Below are 24097 nucleotides of genomic sequence, written 5' to 3'. Positions count from 1 at the left end.
CGACCAAGAAGAAGAAGAAGACCCAATAATATTTTTGCGTGGTCGATATCATCATGTTTTTTTAACCCCCTTATGAAATTCAGTTCATAAGTTGATAGAGAAAATATAGTTAAAAAATTCTGAGGGATATTCTGCTGAACCAATAATACCATCACAAGCCTACAGGTATGTCCAATCCCATTATATTAAAAAAAAGCAAAATTGCATATTATGCCACTGTAGTGCAATTGAATTTCTTTAAAGCAGCTTATTTACCTTGCCCATTCCACGTGCAATTTTTTAGATTAGCAATAATTCTTAGATCTCACTGAGCTTGGAGTGTAATTAAAAATTCTTATGGCACTCAAGTTATTCCGATAAGTTTTAAAAATTGTAGCAATCAATAAACAAAAATAATAATATGTATTAAAAATGACACTTTTTGACATTGGATAATAAATTGTCATAGTTTGTATGCAAGTGGCAGAAGATTTTTTTGTTTTCTTTTTAAATATTCCAAGTATAAAATGGATGGATAGTATGTAAGTGGCAGTATTTGCGACTTGCTTTTGTCTTTTTAATTTTTATAAAATGAGTAGATATCAAAATAATACGTTTTTTTTTTGAATTTGGAATTGTTACATATTATAAATATCTTTTACTCTGTTAACTGTCAATAATAATTATTCATGGTGCAGTTGCGAATGTCCCTCAGGTGGATAAAACCGATCCAAATTAATTAAATAATAAAAGTGGAAGAAATACTAAATGAATGCGTTGTATTAAATTAATCAATAATACATTTATTATTATAAAGGTATAAATATATTTTGTCAAATACCCAATACAAATTTAAGATTATTGCTTTCTCATAAGATAATTCGTAATTTGAAATACGTATTGTATGTATTAAAATTACTGCGTCTCAGGTGTAGCCATATAATTTTTTAAATAACCAAATAACATGTCTATATAAAATAAAATGTTATGCAGAAATATTCCATAACTGGTTCTATATCTATTATATGATATTTATCGTCAATTTTCAGCAATAATAAATTTAGCTAGAATTTTATTATACTTATAAAACCTGTTAATTTCACATGCCAATAACATATGGCAGAGATTTATATCAGTTATTTAATTATAAAGGAAATACCTGTTGAGAGGGGTGCGTCGCAATAAGACTGCTAATAGACTAAGAGGTACTTAATATGAATAAGATATGAAATTTTCGACTACTCTAAAGGGTTGGGACATTAAGTCGATCGGGACATGAATCTACTAGTCCCCGCGCCATAATAAAACTGTCTCCATTCTATGGTGGTTCATATTATGCCAGTTTTATAGCGGTATTAGACTATCAAAATATATCTTTGACAGAGTCAAACGTTTTATAACATTGCTTTTTGCTGTGCGTTGACTTTTATCTTTATTGAATATACATAATTTTGAAAACAGTAATGGCTGATAATACTATCTGAAACGCTTTCCAAATTGAGTTACTATTGGCGATCGGCTTTTGTATTTTAAATCAAAGTAGGTATTACTTTAATTACTAACCGAAGTCACGGATCACTCCTAGATTTTTTATAGTAACTTACTTGAACTTGATAATTATTGATTGTAGAATACGAAAAATATCAAAAGCTGTAATATAATAATTGCCACTCAGATTACAAAATTAGAAATTTAAAAAAAAATCGGTGTGCGTACTTATGTACACGCGTTAAAAGTTATACTTCTTTGGCGTAACAAAATAAAATAATCGCACACCGCGTTAGTCAAAATTCACATCAACCAAAAATATTCAAACAGTTAGAAAATAGTTTTTACATAAAATATTAGCTTAATATTCACAGAAATATACACAATGTCTTTCGAAAGAATCATATTTTCTGTTATTCGTAAACTATACGTTATGAAAACCTCTGTATTGAAACTGTGATATATTTTGTGTTTCGCCTAAGTTTCCTCCTAATGTCCTATATTTTTAATCGACTACATTTAAATCAACCGAATATAATATGTCTATATTTACCCAATTCTCCTTCGAAGATTTTTAGCCGTCGTTAAAAAAACATCGTCTAGCCATCTATGTCAGAGAATTTAGTAAACATTTTTATCGCATCGCGGTTGGCAACGATGCATGGCGTGGTGGTTTGAGTAGTAATTTAGTGTTATAGAGACCACTTTTTAAACGTATAATAATTATTACCGTTAAAATATATTGATCTTGTCGCTAGAATGGCAAATCAATTTTAAAACTAAACGTTAATTACTCTCTCACAGTTTTACATTCACAAAATATTGTTAAAATACAGAAACTCGAATTATTGATATAACTTCCAAGTCAATAAGTCCTTTTTGAATTCAAAAAAACTATGAATTATTCAAAAATGTATTCTCCATTTTTGATCGAAACAATAATCATCAAAAAATAATATATATATAAATAAAATGAAAGCCTTCAGCGTGTGCTCATTTTATAGATTATTGTATCGTTGGGTTAGGTTTGGTTTGGTTTGAGAGTTTACACAAGTATGTAGGTAGGTATGTTAAAACGATCTTTAATATATATATTCAGTAAATATTATTAAATTGCATGTTTCGTAATTCATTCGATAGATGTCCCTAGGCATATTACAGTAACACAAAGTAAAATTTTATATTAAAGCAATAGCACATAAGACAACAAACATTAAATAGCATTTTTTGTTCAACATCAATAATGTTGTATAATTTAAATAATTTTTATGACGAATCAAAAAACTGAAAACACCTGCTATTCTGTTTTATTATAATTATTGTTAACTGGCCCAATTATTGCTCTTATTCGTCAGAAATTAAGATCAATTTTTCATAATTTGGAGTCGTCATCAAAAAAATAATAATTATTGTAATGATAAATTCATTCAAGAAGTAACCAAATTACTTGTATTCAAAACAAATTTATGGAAAATAACTCGTAAAGTACCGCCAATTAAAAAAAAAAAAAAAAGTATATAGGTAAGTACTAATGAGCTAATTTCTATGCATGTCACTGTGATCTTAAAATAACCATACATAATTATATCGATTTCAAACAATTACGGAAGTATTCAAGAGTATTTTGTTATATTTTTCATGGTCAATATCATAAAATGAGTTTTTTTTTATATTAGCCATTTTATTATTGTTTTGGGTAGTTATTATAGGCTTAATGGAAATGATTCATAAATTTTAATTTATAATAAATGTTGTCAACAAGTAGCCAGGCCAATTTTCTGTCAAATTGACTAACTTATGAATGCGGTCTTTTTTCTTTCTACTGAAAGAATCAGTTAACTCCTATGTGCAAAGTTACAAAAGTTATCGGCATGCCTGGATTCATGTAATAGTCAGAAAAAATCCAATAAGTAGGTACACTTAAGTACTTTTCAATTTATAATTATTAACAAAAATATTTCAATCATTATCAAAAATCACGACTATCCCATATCTTTTATTGTCCATGATCGAAAATTAAATTAAAGTAAGTAAGTAACTAATTTAGAAAAAAATTAAAGTATCCTTTTAAAAAGTTAGATTGTCCAGAGGGTGGTCCAATTTTTTATCTAAGAATTTTCAATGTGTGTATTTTTAGATCTTTAAAAATTATGTATTTTTAATATAAACAACCTTGTGTTACTGCCTTATATTCAGGATGAAATAAAAAAATATAGGTAATTTATACTTATGAGGTGATTTTGTCGCAGTTACGATTGCGTAAATGTATAAGTGGCAAAGGGTGGAAGTAGGTTGTGGAAATCTGACATAAATATTACACACCGAACTTTGTCAGTCATACTTATTCGTTTTTATTGAACTAAGACTGCAAATTCTATCTTTTACTATCTCTATACTATTTTTTATCGTTTATGAATTGGTTAGGCAGAGCTTAATCGAATTTTAAAAACAATTTGCAATTTGTATTCTTAGTCCAATAAAATCAAATAAATATGACTGCCAAAGTGTGCTTAATGTTTTTCGGTTCTCCACATCCAACCTCTACTTTTATGGTTTAGTCTAGACAGGGCTGAATAAATTTTAAAAACTAACCAATAAAATCTACAATGTGTATTATTAGTTAAATGAAAACAAATAAGTATGACTGACAAAGTGTAATTTGCACTATTTATGTCGAATCTACATAGCCTCCATCCACCGTAGCCACTGATTAATGTATATTATATCAACCAACAATTTTCCATAACATTTTAAGTTTTTGTTTTTAAAAATCTTAATAATTTTAAATCAAGTAAACTTCACTAAAATAGATTATTTTAAATAGGTACCTAAAAGTATATAATATTTGCCAAATTAATTATGAAAGAATTTAATTGTAAACCAAAACGTTTGTTCTACTTCGTACGTATATAATAATAGGTCGACTTTAGTTATAATAAATTATTATAATATATGACTTCTTGAAATCAATTTATATTCAAGTTGAATATAATAAAAAAAAACTCCGTGACCGCTATCCCACGAAGCCTTGCTTAATGTGTTCGCAAAAAAATGTGTACAGCTTTTATATATAATCTTGACTTGACTTTAGTGGCCTCATCTAAACTGCTATTGACTCACTGTGACGTCTTCGCTGGTGGAAGTTTTTGATGTCATGGCAACAATTGTGATACTCAGACATACCCTGATGCCGTAAGCGCACAAGACGCATATGAACATTAGCAGGACCTGAACATGGCGTACTCCCAACCCGATACCTGAAAAGATTAAATCATACAATTTTATTTAATGTTTCCTTATTTACGATATCATAATAAAAAAAACCTTCTTTGGTATCTTACATATTACGTATACACGTATCTTACATATTACATTACGTATATACAAGTTAACCCCCAGTTATGCCGGGAGATATTAGCATGGAGGTACCCGACGGGCCGTGAATTTATATGAAAAAATGAACCTTCCTCTCATTTTTTGGTAAAATCATAAAGACTTGTATTTCGTTTAAATATTCCACCATGATTCAAAAAATGGCAATGCATGTGTATAATATATTAAATTATTCAAAACAATCGACCGGGTATAGTATGAGTGTAAATTACAGCGTGTAAACACGCCAATTTTCTATGGCCGGCCTCTCGTGAATTTTCGTGCGTGTAAACACGCTTGTGTCATACATCTGTTTAATAATGCACTTCAATGTAGAAAGGTGTTTTCTTTATAATTTAGCAAAATTATTATCAAAAATCATTAATGTTTTTTGAGTTGTTTCCCTATTAATTGTCACATACTTTAGTATGGTAATTTTGTTAGTAAGATGAAGTTAAATAAACAGATGTAGCGTGTCTACACAGAAATACTACGAAATTTTTGAGCATGAAATTTAACCTATTTCCAAGAGACGTAAGTGCTGATTACGTCAGAAAACATTATATTAAGTACTTATATTTATTTTTCATAATGGTCAATTCATCCTACTATTCTGCCCAGTTAGTGAAAATGGCATACTAAAAGTTACTTCGTTTTCAATCGATCTATGCTCCGGGCTTAAGGCTATACCTAAGCTGAGGCATGGTCTAAAAAGATCGTGACTAGGCGATGCGCGGATTGCGGGTCGCGGGTGCAAATGACGCGAACGGAACGAAATATAATTTCTCATAAAAATTCAACATGCATCCTTTTTATGTTATGTTTATTATTATATTCGTAATAATAATAGTATATTCATTGACATGTTTCCTTTTTCAAGTACCTGCGGAACGTTTTTAAGTCATCTTTACACGATTTAAGAATATATTCAGACGACTCAATCACAAAAGAAATTGACGTGCGAACAGATCGACTATTCCTCTCCGAATGGCAACGCGCCTCAACGCGGCCGAAATTTCGTTCCACATAGAGTGTTGAAAATTATTTGCCGTTTCACTTATCTACGCTCTTAAGTACAAGTAACATATAATTTTTTAACAGTTTTCACATCACCACATTCCTACCTATTATGTGTGAAAAAACATTCAATCATATACCTAACTGGATTATATGAACAATTATAATTAAGTTAATTACTTGATTATGTCACGTGAACATACAAGGTAGTTGATATTCAAAGCAACGTACATAATTTGAATACTTTCCCTGAAATGTACTTTTTCAAACACTAATAATATTACCAGTGACGGCCCGTGGGGGTAGGCAGATTGAGAGTCGCTTGGGGGCGGCAGTTACTCGAAGGGCGGCAAATCGAGTAGAATCATTTGGTATAATATAGAAATAACTACCTACTAAGTACCTACTTAATAACGAAAATATCTTTCCTTTCAAAAATTCAGCTGACTGGTTGGAAACAAAATGTATTAATTAGCAAAAAAAATGACTTTAATTTTTTGTCGGGTTCGCGATGTCTAGTTTACTTCCGTTGCCCTTCGACGTCATTGGTGATGAAAAACGACACCAGCACGGATGATAAAAAATATTGTATAAAAAATTCGGCAGCATTATGGCGCTGGCCAGGGGCGGCATTTTGTCTAGGGATGTCACTGAACATTACTATACACAAAGAAATATCCAGTTTTCTTGGAATAGTAATAATAAATCGTTTGAGAATAAGAGGCCATCCATGGACTGAAACCGTATGCGGTTTAAATCAGTGTGCCATACTAAACTTATAATTTTTGTTCATGAAAATATATTTTCACTAACTTTCAAAATGTAAGTGTATGGTATAAACGGATACGATTAGATGCTTATAATATACTTTGTGGAAATATATTTCCATGACCAGAAAAGATAAGCTTAGTATAGCACACGGTTCGAAACCGCATACGGTTTCAGTCCATGGATGGCCTACAACGCCACATTTATAGATCGTTCAAAACTCTCGGATGTTATAGTATAAATACAATTAGGTTTATTTTATTTTATAATATTACAGTAGAGTGTTGGCAGATTTCCCATCTTTACAATCATTGGTCGCATTGACCTGTGTGTCCCTGATAACTATCTTAGAAATCGAGGGCATCAGTTGTCTATTCTCCCAAGGTGCAGTACTAACCTGCTATTGGTGATGGCAATTGGGAGAGCAATAACTCTTTTCAACCAAACCGCTTCGGATATTAATAGATCTCACGTACGTAAGGATGAGTTTAAGCAGACCAAGGTGCCGCAGACCAACCCCTGCGGTACTCCAGATGGAATGTGTATAAAACTAGATACGAATTCTTTAATTCCAACAGCTTGCGACAGATTTGAGATGTATGAAGAAATCCAGCGTAATAAATCACCGTGAATCTCCAGGGCCCAGAGTTTTTCAAGTAAAATGCAGTGATTGATTTTATCGAAAGCTTTAGAAAAGTCCGTGTAGGTATATAACGTCTACTTGTGTTTTACTGCGTCCATGTATCTTTTTTATGATTGGTTTAACAATATTTCTTTGTTTTTTCATGCCATGTTGTAAACGTCTAAAATTTGTGATTTTTAACGATCACTATAATATTAATAAATAAATATTTTGCGAATAGCAAATGTGCATGTAGAAACTTCCTGGATCCCTTTTTCGCTCTATAGAAGAAGGTTCTTTTCGTCATTGTTGCAAAAAAAATATTTCTCCAAAAAAGTATATGTAGATAACATTGATGGCCTATTATTTTAATATTATGCTTTGCTTAATATAACAGTATTACAACTGATAATTTACATTATAGCGTGACAACTTTCTACTGAGAATTGTCAGACAATAAGTAAATGCATTTAATTAACTTTTTCCCTAAGTGGGCAGTCTAGAAAAAAATTGACATACATTGGCAACATCTGAACTATTCGTCACTTTGCTAAATGTATGTGTGTTTGCAAAATAATAAACGCGAAATAATATTGACCTTCTAAAATAACCGGTTAGAAGAGTCGTAACTGAAGCTCTCTCATGCGGACCTCGAGCAGTTTCTTTGAACCAGTAAACCGTAAGGGTTTGACGCATGCAGATGTCTAGAAAACCACGACTGGACTACCTTCACATTGTTATCTAAACTGAATTATACTTTAATAAAAATATATTTTATTTTATTTACAGCAAGAATAGTTATTTGAACCATTTTTTTGATACAACAATGATTTATTTTATAATGCATAACAGATTTTATTGCTTCAAAAACACTCCATATAAAGCGTTCGTGACTGAAGATTAGTATTAAACCATAACACTATTTTTGCGTTTATTTGGGATGGGTGTACAATTTTTATTTTAAATAATTTAAAGCGTGTTTGAAAAACAATGTTTTATTTATAAAAAAACTCGGTATAAAATATTACATTATAACTATATATAATAAATTAATAATTATTAAAGTATTTTATTAAAATTATAAACACGCTTATTGTGATATAGAGTAAACATGTCAACAATGGATAAGTTTTTTTTATTTTAATTTATGTGTCCTTATAATGGGTGCCGCACGAAATCATTCGGGATTTCAGCATTCGGGATTTCGGCCTTCGGGATTCCGGCCTTCAGGATTTCGTCCAAACCCCCTTTTAATATGGTCCCTGAAGTTTGTAGCAGTCTTCATTTTTTAAATAGGAAATTTTAAAATATGGCAATTGGTTTATCAATATTTAATCATTCACTCGTTATAAATGAAATTGTCGTTATTTAATTGATTTTTAAGTTTTATTATAATGTAAAAATAGCGCTTGAATAAACAAGAGAAAATATTGAATTGCTAAAATTACTTTATAACGATTAACACTAAAACGTTGAAACACCGAAGAAACAAAATAAAATGATATAAATTATGGATTTTCCGAATAATTTATTTATAAACAGGTGATTGCTTTTTTATTTAAATGTATAAAGCCTTAAAAACTTTACTCAAAATCATAAATATTACTATTAACTTTTCTTATCTAGACTTTCGATACTGGTTCTTATGTGTATTGCTTCGAAATATTTCGTCACATCTTCAATATAATGTCCACATTTACAGGAGAGGAATAGTGGGAATGATGATCTGTGGAATATGCTCCACTGTTACACAACTTACTCTATTTATAAAAACCATAAATATTTTAAAAAAAATGTGTTTTATAATAACTTTGAATAAATAATGATATATTATAATATAAATTTAGCCATATAATAAATATAATTTTATCTTTTTTTTTAAGTTAGTTCACTGAAACGTCAATGACGTTATAATATGAAATTATGAATTCAAAGAAAACAAAATAACAGACGAATTTTTATTAATGTCAGATAAAAAAAGAAACGCATAGAACACAAAACAACTATCACTCCACAGTAAAAGACAACTTTTTACTATATTTTGCAATCAACTCATAATGAATACTTGGAATTTAAATTCAGCCGAATCCATTATTTGAAGTCTATTCGTTATCTTTGCCTATAGATGATTTTGCAACCATTCGAAACAACTTTTAACTAATACTTATATTGTCCTGTTGTCAATGATATTCGAATAGAAAAAGGAATGGGGATAATAATTATGTCAAATTATTATGCAATAATAATATATTTTTATTTATTTTATTTACATTTAATACATTAAGTTAATAATCATGTATCTCTTCATGAAATAACTTTGTATTAATCACACATAAGCATATCTTAATACGATACGTGTTTCGTTAACATAGTAAATATTATCACGTTTATAATATACTGTTTAACTAAAATTAATATTATTATTATCCGTCATTTTTAAATAATACTCACATATATTATTTTTATACAGTGTTTATCAAATCACATTTAATTTATAGTTATCACAAGAGTCTTATACGAGTAAAATTATTTTTTTTTTCATATTAAAACTACTTAATATACAACTTCTTACAAGAATAATGTTAAATATATTATTTTTTTTACTAAATTGTTATAAATAAAAACAATTAATTGATACTGCAAGTTTGGTTATGTTACGCATAAGTATTTTAAAATATTTATTTGGAGCACATTTTTATCAAAAATATATTTTTTGAAAAAAAAATAAAAATTGTATTATAGTTAATTAATTAATTAATTATAACTTAGGTACAATAACTAAAAGTAGTAGGTTGTACTTAATAAGTGCCATCTCTGTCAAAATACTACTGGCTTCTTGTGAACATAATATTCACATAACTATATTACCATAAATTTATTTAAATTTATATTTTTTTTCATCCACTATATTTTCACCATTTTTATATTATCAAATAATAATTTTTAAATCATGATTTTTTTTTAAATAATTTTTCCAAAAACATAATTATTTTTTTTACGCCAGTTAAATTATTTTTATTTTACTTTTTAAATTTGTCTTATTTTTTTTTCAACTTGTAGGAACTTTTTATTTCACTTTCAAATAAACACCAGTCATTCACTACCCATTTTTAATGTTTCAATAATATAAGGTGTATCCATTGTTCATATTTTTTCATGGTTCAAATGATTTCATTATTTTTAAACCAGTCTATATTGTATTACATTTGTATACATATTATTATGTTTATGCATTATTTTTAATTGTTCTCAAAGTTTCGATTTCTTATTGATTCTGCGCTTATGCCATCTTTTGCAAAACAATGTAAATAAAGAATACATTAGTGTACGCACACGTTATACAGTCAGAGGTTCCGGACCGCCCTCGATTAATAAAACAGTAGAACCTAGATTATCCAAAACAATTGAATATAAAAAATAGTCCAGATTACGAAAAATCTGGATTTTCGGAAAAATACAAAGAAAATTATTTCCGGAAAACTTTCATATAAAATTTCACTTTTTTTTAATCGTACCTTTTTCTTATACATATTTTTTAAATTATATAGAAATCTGGACATTTGATAATATGGATAATCATAGTTCTATTGTACTTAAAAATATTGTTAAATTGCGCATATGCTCAATGTAAATTTCATTTTATCTTAATCAATCAGCGCCATCTTTTAACTGACTATGAATAAATATGTATATACAATCGGACCGCCCCCGTGTAAACTGTCCGTGTGCGCGCCTGTGTATTATTCTAACATTAAATCCGACTGTGTAATTCCAATCAACTAATAAAACTAAGGTGACTCATGCTAAAATGAACCTGGCTAAAAAATCACCTCACTTTTCCCACTCTCAATAATGAATACATAAGTTCATGGTGCAAATTTTTGAATCCGCTTGGCGAAATTTGATACAGAAGGTTACAAAAATAATAAATAATTTTAATTATTATAATAATTGTTTTATTCTCCGTAGGAATAAAGAAAGTTATGTATATAACTAAGTGGAAATCCCATCCAACTTCAGTCAATCATTAGGAAGTCTAGAGGTATCAAAGGGAAAGGAGAAGGTAGTTTATACACTAGGAGAAACCTAGGATATAAGTCCTAGGTTTAATCAACATTAGTTTCATATAATATCATATAATATCATCAGCCGGGGTCAATCCACTGCTGGATGAAGGCCTCCCCAAGCTTCTTCCAACTCTCTCGGTCCTGTGTCGTTCGCTGCCACGTATTTTCGCTGAACTTTATCAGTTCGTCAATCCAGCGGCTTTTAGGGCGACCCTGTGGCTGTTTCGTGACCCCTGGGTACCATTGGATGACGGCATTTGTCCAGCGGCCATCCTTTCGGCGAGCAATGTGCCCCGCCCATCTCCATTTCAGCTGTTTGGCAACGTCTATTACATTGCGTACTCCTGTCTGCTTCCTAACCCATTCGTTTCTCCTACGGTCCTTTCGCGTGATGCCCAACATACACCTCTCCATGCCTCGCTGAGTGACTCTTAGCCTTTGGACATCTCTCGTGTTGAGGCTCCACGTCTCGCAGCCATACGTGAGCACGGTCAGCATACATTGATTGAACACCCTACGCTTAAGACATAATGGTAGGTCATTCTTGAAGATACTATTCAGACGTCCGAAAGCACTCCATCCCAGCTTTGTTCTGCAAGCAATTTCATCGTGCATGCTTCCGTCTATGGGCACCTGCTGTCCGAGATAGACGTAGCTGCTGACTTGCTCGAGTTGGGTGCCATTGATACAGATAATCGCAGGGTCCGAAAAGCAGTTCCCCATCACTTTTGTCTTTGAGACATTTGATGTCTTAGAGACATCATATAATATAATCATATAATATCATTTAATTTTACACCTTTTCTCACTGTCATTTTTGTTTAAGTACTCCTTTATTATTATTACTATATACCAATTTATTAATTCACTGTGTAATATACTATTATGTATTCTGCTATAACCTGTTTATAATATATAGTGTTTGCAAATAAGAATGGAAGAAGTTTTAAAAAAAGAGTTCTTAATAGTGCATGTATTTCAAATGACCTCTACTGAAAAAATGCGCTCTGCATTTTCATAGTCTTATTTCTTATATCGAGACATAATTATTACAAATGGACTATTTATTATAATACTGTGACATGCATGATAATTCGAAATCATTCCTGATCTTTAACACCCATACAAATTAAATATTGCAGAATCATTGAGTTTTAATAATATTATTTGAAAACGAATGCTGTCGGTAGAAACTTATTTAAATTTTAAATTACATTCACATTAAATGATTTATTTTATTTTATATCATATTTATTTAAATAACATGCCATAATTATTATGTTATTATTTACTCAGTACGTGATAGGTGATTTCCGCATTATGGACATAACACCTATTAAAAATTGGTATTAATAATTATGACTTATCATAATCAATATATCTAGAATTTAGATGAAAACACACAGGTTTTTCTGTAAGTATGTCTATAAAAAAATCTGTACTCAAGGTTCGTGTGGAAATGTCTTCCGGTGTGTCGTAGTATACACATTAGATTTAAAATAATAATAATAAAAAAATACATAATGTACACATACATATTATATTTGTATTTGAATGACAAATAATAGTATTATCTACAATGTAGAGACATTTCCAATAGATATTGATAGTGTACCTACAACTTAAGATTATTGATCTGCAGTGTGACACTGATTTAAGAGAATTGCATCGTCGTGAAGAAATCTCCAAATTTTACAACGCCCTTCATTCAGACAAATTCGACCAATTTAAAGATTATGCAAGAAAAATTTTCGTTATTTTCGGATCAACCTATTTATGTGAACAAACATTTTCGATCATGAACCTCAATAAAAATTCTTTACGATCAAATATCTCCGATGCCCATTTAAAAGCAGTTTTGAGAATATCAACTACAAAGAAAACTGAATTTAAAAAAAATGTCAAAACAGTTTCATTCTTCTCATTATTTTTTTTGTAATGTTCATTTTTCGTGATAATAAATAGTGTATATCAAAAAATGGTATTTTACTTGCGGCCCGCCGCTCATTTTGAATTCTTGAATTTGGCCCTCCATCCAAAAAGTTTGCCCCCCCCCCCCCACCCCTGATCTACATCCATGTTGTGCAGAAATGGATATTATATTTTTAATGTACCTATTCATTTTATGATTACTTCGTCCACGTAAAATACGGAAATAACTCCTTTACCACCTCACCTTACCACTCTACTACTGCAATCTGGCTACTTTCCTACTAGTCATGAAATGTTGCAAGTGTGCCATTTTAGAAAAGTTTTATCTTAACTTTTCTGTTAAATTTATCGAACTTTATCACACTAATTATCACTATTTTTCCATAACCATAAATATTACCGATAAATCCGAATAAACACTGTCATTTAGTATTTTACACGTCAATTTAACAGGCAACTCTAAAAACTTATACGTTAACAGATGGAAAGCCAATCTTGCCACGTCTCTGTTTTAGTTTCAGTCAGCCGCTTCAGTTTTTACGTTTAAGGGGTATGCTTATATCAGCAGAGGCACCTAGCGGAAAAATACGAAGCTTGCAATTTGAGACATTTTTTTGATAATTTACAATTTCAACTGTATTAATTAATAAATATATATCTGAAACATTAAAAAAAAATTGTAAGTCAATAAACTTACAATTATTGTAAAAAAAAATTGAATTTTTTACATATTTATGTCCACAGTTACGTTATTATTACATTATACTTTATGGTCATATTTATTATTAAAATTTAGTTTACTAAGTTTTTTTATGTTTTAACATAGAGATTTTTGACTAAGTAATTCATAGTTTTAATATTTTTTATATTTATTTTAAAAAACATCGATTTTTATAAAAATATAAATGTGTATAACTTGAAATCCTTTTTATTTATTTTTCACATATTTCACATTTATATTTTTTATAAACAAACTAAATTTTAATAATAAATATGACCATAAAATATAATGTAATAATAACTGTGGACATAAATATGTCACAAATTCAGATTTTTTTACAATTGTAAGTTTATCTTTGACATATTTTTTTTCTTTATAATGTTTTCAGATACATATTTATTAATTATTAATATTAATTTAATAATTATAATTTATTAATACAGTTGAAATTGTAAATTATCAAAAAAATGTCGCAAGCTTCGTATTTTTCCGCTAGGTGCCTCTGGTAGGCACAAGGCTCCCCCTTAACTGACAGCTCGACTGAAACGAAGACTAACACTGAACTGATCGTTTAAAATCACATTAACAATGGAGTCCAGCATCTGTGCACGTTTTATCAATATTGTTATCATGAGAATCATGAGTATGAACCATCTAAACGCTAATAAAAAATACAAAATATTTCGAAATCACAGACATACATTTAAATTTTATTATTGGTATAGATTTAAATACAAAGGGGGTGGATCACATTTGAAACAGTGTGGGTACTTACTGTACAGTGTACACACACACCCAATATTAAATAATTACAAGATAAAAATAACTTTTTATAAACAACGTTTTTAAATTTTCTGTTGAATTATTATTCACAATATGCTCAAACTTGTAGTTGATATGAAGTAAATAAAAAACAAACAAACAAACAAATATAGAATACTAAAATGTCATTTTGACATTTCATTTTGATTTCCATAGTAACGCACGTATATATTAATAATTTAGTTGCTAGGACCACCCCCTTAGCAACCAATAATAGTCTTTTACCTTTTACGGATTTTTCTGAAATAACTTTCTATACAAAACAGAATTAACTGAAAATGAATTCAATTCTGATTAAAGATGGCTAAAAGTATTAAAAGAATGCATTGGCATCATGTTTTGATATATTCTAAAAGTTTCAAATGTCTAGCTAGTCGGGAAGTTAGTTAAAAATCGATTGCAAGATTTGTACTGGACAAACAACCACCGGACAAACAAGAATACGAGCTAATAAAACGTTGTAAAATAATTTATCTTAAGTAATATTTTTTTAGAAAAATAAATATATAAGTATATAATACTACGATCGGATTCAAACAATTCTTACTATTAACAAAATATAATTATTATAAAGTTGAAGCTTTCATTGTATTGCATATTATCTAATTATTCTAATCTAATTGAACACCTTAAGTGTGAGTTAATTTGAATTGTTGTAAAAATATAATTACTAGATGTACATAGATAATACCTACGATGTTTGTTATATTTGTGCACTTAATTGTTTTATGTACCTAAATAGCCAAGATGACCAATTATGAAAAACATACTTGCATAATATTATAATAATTCAATCATTTTCGTTAATCGTAAAACATCCCGTGTAAAAAATACCATCGAATTATTTGAAACATAGTGTAGTCATCTTTTATAAAACTAGATAAAACTAGCTTACCAAACGGTATGTGTATCAAAAAATACAAAATACAGATGCGCCTAGTTGCTAGCAATTGGACATACTTGCATATTTTTACAATATTATTATTATATGAAGGTTATATTATTATTATGTATTGTTTTATAATTCTTTCACCTCTCGGAGTAAATTATTATAAATACGCTTAAATATTGTTTACTTAATATTAAAATCAATATAATCCACCCACTACCTTCACGTCTATTACCGTATATTATTTTTAATAAAAAATAAAATAATGCCTACTAAACCGCTTCATTATATTTTTTTAGCAAATACGCAAACCAAAATCAAAAACACAATTTATTTGAAACATAATAATAAAAATAAAATACTATTTTTATAATGCCATAAAAATATATAAAAATGTTTTTGGTAGAATAAGAATTATTGACAATTTAAAATTTCGCTATATTGTAGAAAACTGTATAGGTAGTGTAGTGCTAGGGCATCTTAAGAAATATGTAATTAATTACATTTTACTGATAATAATTTACATAAGTCTTTTACGTTATCAACGCGGCATCAGGGCTCGAAATGGACCGCGATGCACTAGAGCACCGTTCCGGTTGATAAAATCCATAAAATTACCGCTCCGTCTCATGAAAATGTTAATTTGACCGTCTGAGCCAGATATTTCGTATAATAAAAAATCTAACACACATATTTTTAGAAAATTAGATAATATTATTAATATTGTAAAATTATCGAGCGCTACGGTTCGTTAAATTTTCCTTTTCGAGTGTTGCGCGGCATCACCATTATCATCTATCTATCTGCACTACATGGCTTTGGAATGGTAACAATGCCGAAACTCAGTTCGGTACAAATAAAAAGGATTTCAAGATAATACACATTTACAGTTTCCATTATAGTAAAATACGAAATATTATTTAAAAAAATGTAAGTATGTAATACAAATTAAAAAATATATTTAATACTAGGTTGAGACCCCTCAATAAATGTACATTTTATAACGACTTATTATTATATAGTACTAGCTGAAGTACCCGGCTTCGCACAGGGTCGCTTCGTGGTTATATTTATCTTAGATATTTGAAAAATAATAAGAGGTAATTATTTTTTTAATATTAAAATATCTGTGTAATACAATATGACAATATGAAAATAATTCTAATAGGAGTAAAGGTCAAACATAAGAACACTAAATTAAAATCGAATCCAAAATATGAAAACGTTATTAATGTTATTAATATGTAGTAAAAAAAAATCAAAATTGGATGGAACAAACAAACAACAAACTTTGTATGTTATATAATAATAATTTAGAAACCTTCGTAGGTGTGCGCACACAACTGACAAAAGTTTCATCGCAATCGGATGAATGGTATAGGAACGCATACGAATAGTAGAAGAAGATGATTTTCTAATTCAGAAATCTTCGTGGGCATGCGCATGACAACTCACCAAAGTTTCATTGCAATCGGATTAATGGTATAGGAACGCATACGAATAGAAGAAGAAGAAGATGGTTGTACTAATTCAAAAACCTTCGCGGGCATGCGCACAACAACTGGTCAAAATTTCATCACAATCGGATGAATGGCATAAGAACGCATACAAATAGAAAAAGATGGTGGTACTAATTCAGAAACCTTTGGGGGCGTGCGCACAACAACTGGTCAAAATGTCATCACAATCGGATGAATGGCATAAGAATGCATACAAATAGAAGAAGAAAAAGATGATTGTACTAATTCAGAAACCTTTGCGGGCAAGGGCACAACACTTGATCAAAATGTCATTGCAATCGGATAAATGGTATAGGAACGCATACGAATAGAAATAGAAGATGATTTTCTAATTCAGAAATCATCGTGGGCATGCGCACGACAACTCACCAAAGTTTCATTGCAATCGGATGAATGGTGTAGGTAGGCATTCGAATAGAAGATGATGATGATGGTTGTACTAATTCAGAAACCTTCGCAGGCGTGCGCACGACAACTCACCAAATTTTCATTGCAATCGGATGAATGGTATAGGAACGCATACGAATAGAAGAAGAAGAAGATGGTTGTACTAATTCAGAACTTTTTGCGGGCGTACTCACAACAACTGGTCAAAATTTCATCGCACTCGGATGAATGGTATAAGAACGCATACAAATAAAAGAAGATAGAATAGAAGAAAAAGAAAATAGTTGTAACAATTCAGAAACATTTGCGGCGTGAGCACAACACTTGATCAAAATTTCATTGCAATCGGATGAATGGTATAGGAACGCATACGAATAGAAGATAGAATAGAAGAAGAAGATGGTTGTACTAAATCAGAAACCTTCGCGGGTGTTGGCACAATTACTGACGAAAATTTTATAGCAATCGGATGAATGGAATAGAAACGCATATGAATAGAAGAAGAAGAAGATAGTTGTACGAATTCAAAAACCATTGCGGGTGTTACCACAACAACTGACGAAGGTTTCATCGCAATCGGATGAATGGTATAGGGACCATACGAATAAAAGAAGATAGAATGAAGAAGAAGAAGAAGATGGTTGTACTAATTCAGAAACCTTTGCGGGTGTTGGCACAATTACTGACGAAAATTTTATTGCAATCGGATGAATAGAATAGGAACGCATACGAATAGAAGAATATAGAATAGAGGAAGAAGAAGAAGATGGTTGTACTAATTCAAAAACCATTGCGGGTGTTACCACAACAACTGACGAAGGTTTCATTGCAATCGGATAAATGGTATAGGAACGCATACGAATAGAAGTAGAAGATGATTTTCTAATTCAGAAATCATCGTGGGCATGCGCACGACAACTCACCAAAGTTTCATTGCAATCGGATGAATGGTGTAGGTAGGCATTCGAATAGAAGAAGATGATGATGGTTGTACTAATTCAGAAACCTTCGCAGGCGTGCGCACGACAACTCACCAAATTTTCATTGCAATCGGATGAATGGTATAAGAACGCATACGAATAGAAGAAGAAGAAGATGGTTGTACTAATTCAGAACTTTTTGCGGGCGTGCTCACAACAACTGGTCAAAATTTCATCGCACTCGGATGAATGGTATAAGAACGCATACAAATAAAAGAAGATAGAATAGAAGAAAAAGAAAATAGTTGTAACAATTCAGAAACATTTGCGGCGTGAGCACAACACTTGATCAAAATTTCATTGCAATCGGATGAATGGTATAGGAACGCATACGAATAGAAGATAGAATAGAAGAATAAGATGGTTGTACTAATTCAGAAACCTTCGCGGGTGTTGGCACAATTACTGACAAAAATTTTATTGCAATCGGATGAATGGAATAGAAACGCATATGAATAGAAGAAGAAGAAGAAGAAGAAGATAGTTGTACGAATTCAAAAACCATTGCGGGTGTTACCACAACAACTGACGAAGGTTTCATCGCAATCGGATGAATGGTATAGGGACCATACGAATAAAATAAGATAGAATGAAGAAGAAGAAGAAGATGATGATTTTTCTAATTCAGAAACCTTCATGGGTGTGCATACAACTACTTACCAAAATTTCATTGCAATCGGATGAATGGTATAGGAACCATACGAATAAAAGAAAATATAATGAAGAAGAAGAAGAAGATGATGATTTTTCTAATTCAGAAACCTTCATGGGTATGCATGCAACCACTTACCAAAATTTCATTGCAATCGGATGAATGGTATAGGAACGCATACGGGACAGACACACATACAGACAGACATACAGACAGACAGACATTCATTTTTATATATTAGTATAGCCTATACTCTTCCCGCAAGTGCAAGTAATAAGTTTACAAAGTTTTATCGCAATCGGATGAACGGTATGGCTGCGCATTAAATACGAACAAACAAACACACAAACACACAAATATTAATTTTTATATATTAGAAGATATATATTATTTTATTATATAATGTTTTTAAATGGGTACTGGATATTTTAATATATTAAATATTTCCTCTTATATTATTACGTCTTGATAAATTAAAATCTATGTTAGTTTTCAGTCAATTGTATTATAATCTGATAAATCATTTCATTGATTAAAATAATTCGATAATATAATGAATAACTGAACAACGATTCAAGGAAGCCATATTGTACCTATAACAACGTATGTTTAACGAATTATCTTCACTAAGTTAGAGTATTTTAAATTATTGTATGTCTTGGGATTATTGGTCGCTAGATATCATTAGTATAAATTAAAGGAAATGTACCTCACTAGCGTAAATAATAACTCGTTTTAATAATATTATAATAATTAGTAGGTACCACAGAACATATTGATAAATAGAATTCCGATCGGATGTACCCCAATAGACTACATTTTGACTGTGTGAGTGTCGTTCGAAGATGAAACACACATTATAGACGTGCAATAGTGTATGTTGCAACTTTCAAATACACCAATATTGAATGAGCGACAGTACACAAACCGGGAGCAGTGTGAGAACGAAATATAAGCGTATTCTTAACGACATGTGTTTAAGTTTATCCAATATTCTTCCACACTCGAGATCGGGTGTATGTTACTCCACACCCGTTAGGTATTTCAGTTTCCATTATTTCTGAGCTCCTTAGTAGGCACTTATATTATGATATAATAATATGTATGTAGAGGAAAACTAACACGATATAAAATAAATAAATAATGTGAGATACATAACGATTCCATATTACTATTCCCTTTAAATAATTTGGTTTCCTTTCATATTGCGTAGGTATTTTATAATTTTATAATATGTAGGTAGATACATACCTTTTACAGAATTTTCGTTCACTTCATCGTATTGGTAAACAAAATTTTTCTTTTCTCTGATATTATTAGACATTTTATCACTAGAAAAATAAAATAATTTCGTTTAAATTCACTTATAATATTATGAACTTTTGCTACTAGTCTTAAAACACTACCTTTTAAAATACTTTAAATTATTCCGTGAAATTCGGTGCAAAAATTTTATTTATAGTATTAGCTTATTTATTTTGAGAATGCAAATGTTTCGTTTTCCAGATCCGTTGTAAGATGTAATAATTTTCAACAAAATATTTATAATGGGTGCCATATATTATTATCGTTTGATAATTCTTATGAACCATAAAAGGGGTGGCAGTGTCACCTGTCAACATTATTGTTATTTTTAAATCTCTTCAGTTTGAATCGAGCCTACTCCTATAAGAAATGATATCTTCAGAAAAATATTATATTTTTTAATCGAGTTTCCTATCCAACACCATACTTCTTTTTTCCGCTAATCTGTAACAATACAATTATTGTATTGTCGTTCAATACCACAGAACAGATAATAAATAGAATTCCGATAGGCTGTACACTAATATAGTAAATTTTGAATCAGGGTTTTGAATGTGTGAGTGTCTTACAAAAATGAGCCACGGATTATAGACGTGCAATAGTGTGTGTTAAACCACCAATCTACCAATCAACGTACCAATATTAAATGAGCGTCAATGCATCAACCGAGAGCAGTTGTCAGTATTCGACGTATGACGTATTCATAATACGTGTTTACATTTATCCCGTATTCTTCCTTACTCGAGATCGGTTGCCTGCTTCTCCTTACCCGTTAAGTTTTTCAGTTCCCATTATTTCTGAGTTCCCTGATCAATACTTTCTATATAGGTAGGTATACGATCTGTTAGTACTGCGCTGTAAGCGCTGTCAAACTATTATTATAACTTTATATTGTTGGCAGTAGAGATGATGTGGTGGAGAGTTTATTGATTGATATAAGAATACAATAAATACAATAATACTTTAATAAGGATGTCTAAGATGATAGCGTGAGATTATAATCGCGGGTACCTACTAATGCACTGGTGAGATCGATGTGATCAAGAGGTTGATTATATTAATGAACTGAGAGACTTGATTCAAGTGGAATGACGGTTGACTATGTTGAGTGAAGGACTCGTGACGATAGTAGTGCGTCTCGTGACGGACTCGATGAGTTGAGTAAGGATATATGAATACTTATACAAATACAGTACATATATTACAAGAGATGTTGTCGCAATTAACAAATCAAAACAGACCCTACTGATCTAGTTATTATTGAGGAAATGCTGTAAAATATTATTGCTCTATGTTTTGTTTTGATAACAAGACATACATATTAAAGTATGTTACTTATTTAATGCTGAGTGGTATGATTGCTACATATTAGTATTTATATTCTTTACAGTCTAAATTTTTCAATAAATTCTCAATGAAGTATTAAAAAAAACCGTAAAAACGTTTTTATCTCAACATTTCGATTTGCAGCAGAGGCACAGTCACAGTTAGAGGCTACAACACTTAAAGCTTACTCCACCAAAATCGGTGACTTACTCGTAGCGACGTGTTTACGACAATAATAACATTTTAGTTAGGTTAACTTACCAGAGATATCTCTGCATTTGGCTGTGCATGTCATGCATTTCATCAAACATACTCGTACATCCATCAAAAGACGCTTGTTCTCCCAGATAGTATATAGTTTTCGCTAATTTGAGATGTGTGCCGTTGGTGAGAGTCTTTTTTCGTCTTATAATAATTTGATAATTATTATCAAAAAAAAAAATAGTTTTCATTTCTTTTAATACAACACTGGATTTTTTGTCACGAACATGATGACGCAGATGATTTTCTTTGATAAAAAATGTGTCAAATTTAATATTGTTATCTATGATTATAAATCGTAATAATTATTTACATAGTTTTTATAACACTCTGCAACATTTTTGAAGATTTTTGCAGAAACTTACATACATTCATAATGTGTATTGGGTATTAATCTATAGAAAAAAAACTACCCTAATCTTGTAGCAACTTAAACCACTTGATTAAGTTTTTTAGACAATACCAGTATAATACAATACCATTACCTAATATTTTAATCAAGAGTTCTCAACACTTTAATTATCTCCATTACTCTTAACAATTAGTGTTTTAACCATAATAATATTTACTCAAAATAAACAAAAAACGTTTATGATAATAAACTCAATTCCTAAAAAATATGTTATATTAAAAAATACCTTACAATACCTATTTATAAGTGACTCCCAAGTATACATACTAGATCAGATGCATGCCTCAACCGGGTCCCTCCCATGCAACATCTAGTTCCTTCTCCGCAAATCCCTCCAAAAAGTTTGTGTAAATAGTTGGGGTGTCAGATCCCATGTCCTACCATGTTCTACGAACTACTAACTGCTCTACCACTATCTTTTTCACCTGGTGAATACGGGTGTCCTATATTGAACCGTTTACGCCATGTGAGAAAAGAATGCTTGAAACTAATTCCTGTAACAAAAGTGCACACGTACTCTCGCTGGAATACCACCATCGGATGTCCGTAGAGAAGTAGCCGCATATGTATATATAGCACAGTCCAAATATATGATGAAAGACATCTACTAGGTATATGGATACCATCGGTGCAATCATGTCTAAAATTTAGGAAGAGTTTCCTTTAGTCATCCAATGAAATTTCGAAGCCGCTTGCAAGTTCCTGGCGAGTAGCTGCCTCTGGAGTAACGCAGGACTTCACAGTTTGAAGGACATTGAAGCGAATACGAACCGGAGTAACCAGGAAGGTAATATGAAGAAGTGGAGATAGTCCAATGAACCGTCAAACTACGAATGTAATACAGAGGAAGCTGCGAAACGTGTGTGCTCATTCCAACTAGATGCACCATCGATGATAATAGTATGTTTGAAGCCAATGAAGCGACCTACCACGGTGGCCAAGGCATGATTGGGAATAGTCTATCTCTATACGGATCTCTCGCATGTACACGAGAAGAATAATTAAGATTGTCAAAAAACATAATAGAATAGGTAACCATAGTAGATAATTATTATAATATGCGTTCATAATGTGTGTTTATTACATGGTATTCATCAGAATATTATTTTAAAAATAGATTGACCCTCGCATAGTATATCTAACCTTCATTAATCAAAGTTATGGGAGCGAAAAATGTATTATTACAACCGGGTGTCGTGATCCCCATAATCAACAAAAGCTTGACGGCGGATCGGGGTTAATTTTTTTAATGTACGATTACAGCGTATTAACAAAGTGCCGGCCTGTAAGGGAGAGCACCCGAGTGACTTTTTACCTGGGTGAGTTTAGGTGAGCGGCAATTGACGACAAATACAATTACCATCCCACCTCACGCATCGTTGGTTTTCTATTTACATTACCCGCATGCCATCGCTGAGCATTGAATTTAAAAAATACTTAATTAAATTAACAATCATAGATACATATTTGTTTTTGTTTGTATTATTATTATTGACTACAAGCCAACACGAAGATTCTCACGAAGAGGTTCCTTAACATCCTCTTTACGGCGATAAGTTCAAATACATGGGTAAAAA

The 24097-nt window shown here is 30.7% G+C and overlaps 1 protein-coding gene across 1 annotated transcript in view; it reads right to left on the bottom strand.

The window, feature by feature from the left end:
- The window catches only part of LOC147073700 (putative inorganic phosphate cotransporter), a 42836-nt gene extending 22174 nt beyond the window's left edge, over nt 1-20662 (bottom strand). Inside the window, exons 1-2 of the mRNA XM_085944581.1 lie at nt 20468-20662; nt 4588-4724 (exon numbers count right to left, since the gene is read on the bottom strand). Of these exons, the coding sequence (XP_085800707.1) occupies nt 4588-4724; nt 20468-20540 (210 nt within the window). The 5' untranslated portion in view covers nt 20541-20662. The remainder of the gene's footprint in view (nt 1-4587; nt 4725-20467) is intronic.
- Nucleotides 20663-24097: the final 3435 nt, after the last annotated feature.

This window comes from Rhyacophila brunnea, unplaced genomic scaffold (genome assembly GCF_057557595.1).
Source record: "Rhyacophila brunnea isolate RB1 unplaced genomic scaffold, BYU_Rbru_1.0 scaffold_17, whole genome shotgun sequence".
In the NCBI taxonomy this organism is placed as follows: Eukaryota; Metazoa; Arthropoda; class Insecta; order Trichoptera; family Rhyacophilidae; genus Rhyacophila; species Rhyacophila brunnea.
The sequence above is the reverse complement of the archived record's forward strand: the minus strand, read 5'-3'. Positions and strand labels throughout refer to the sequence as shown.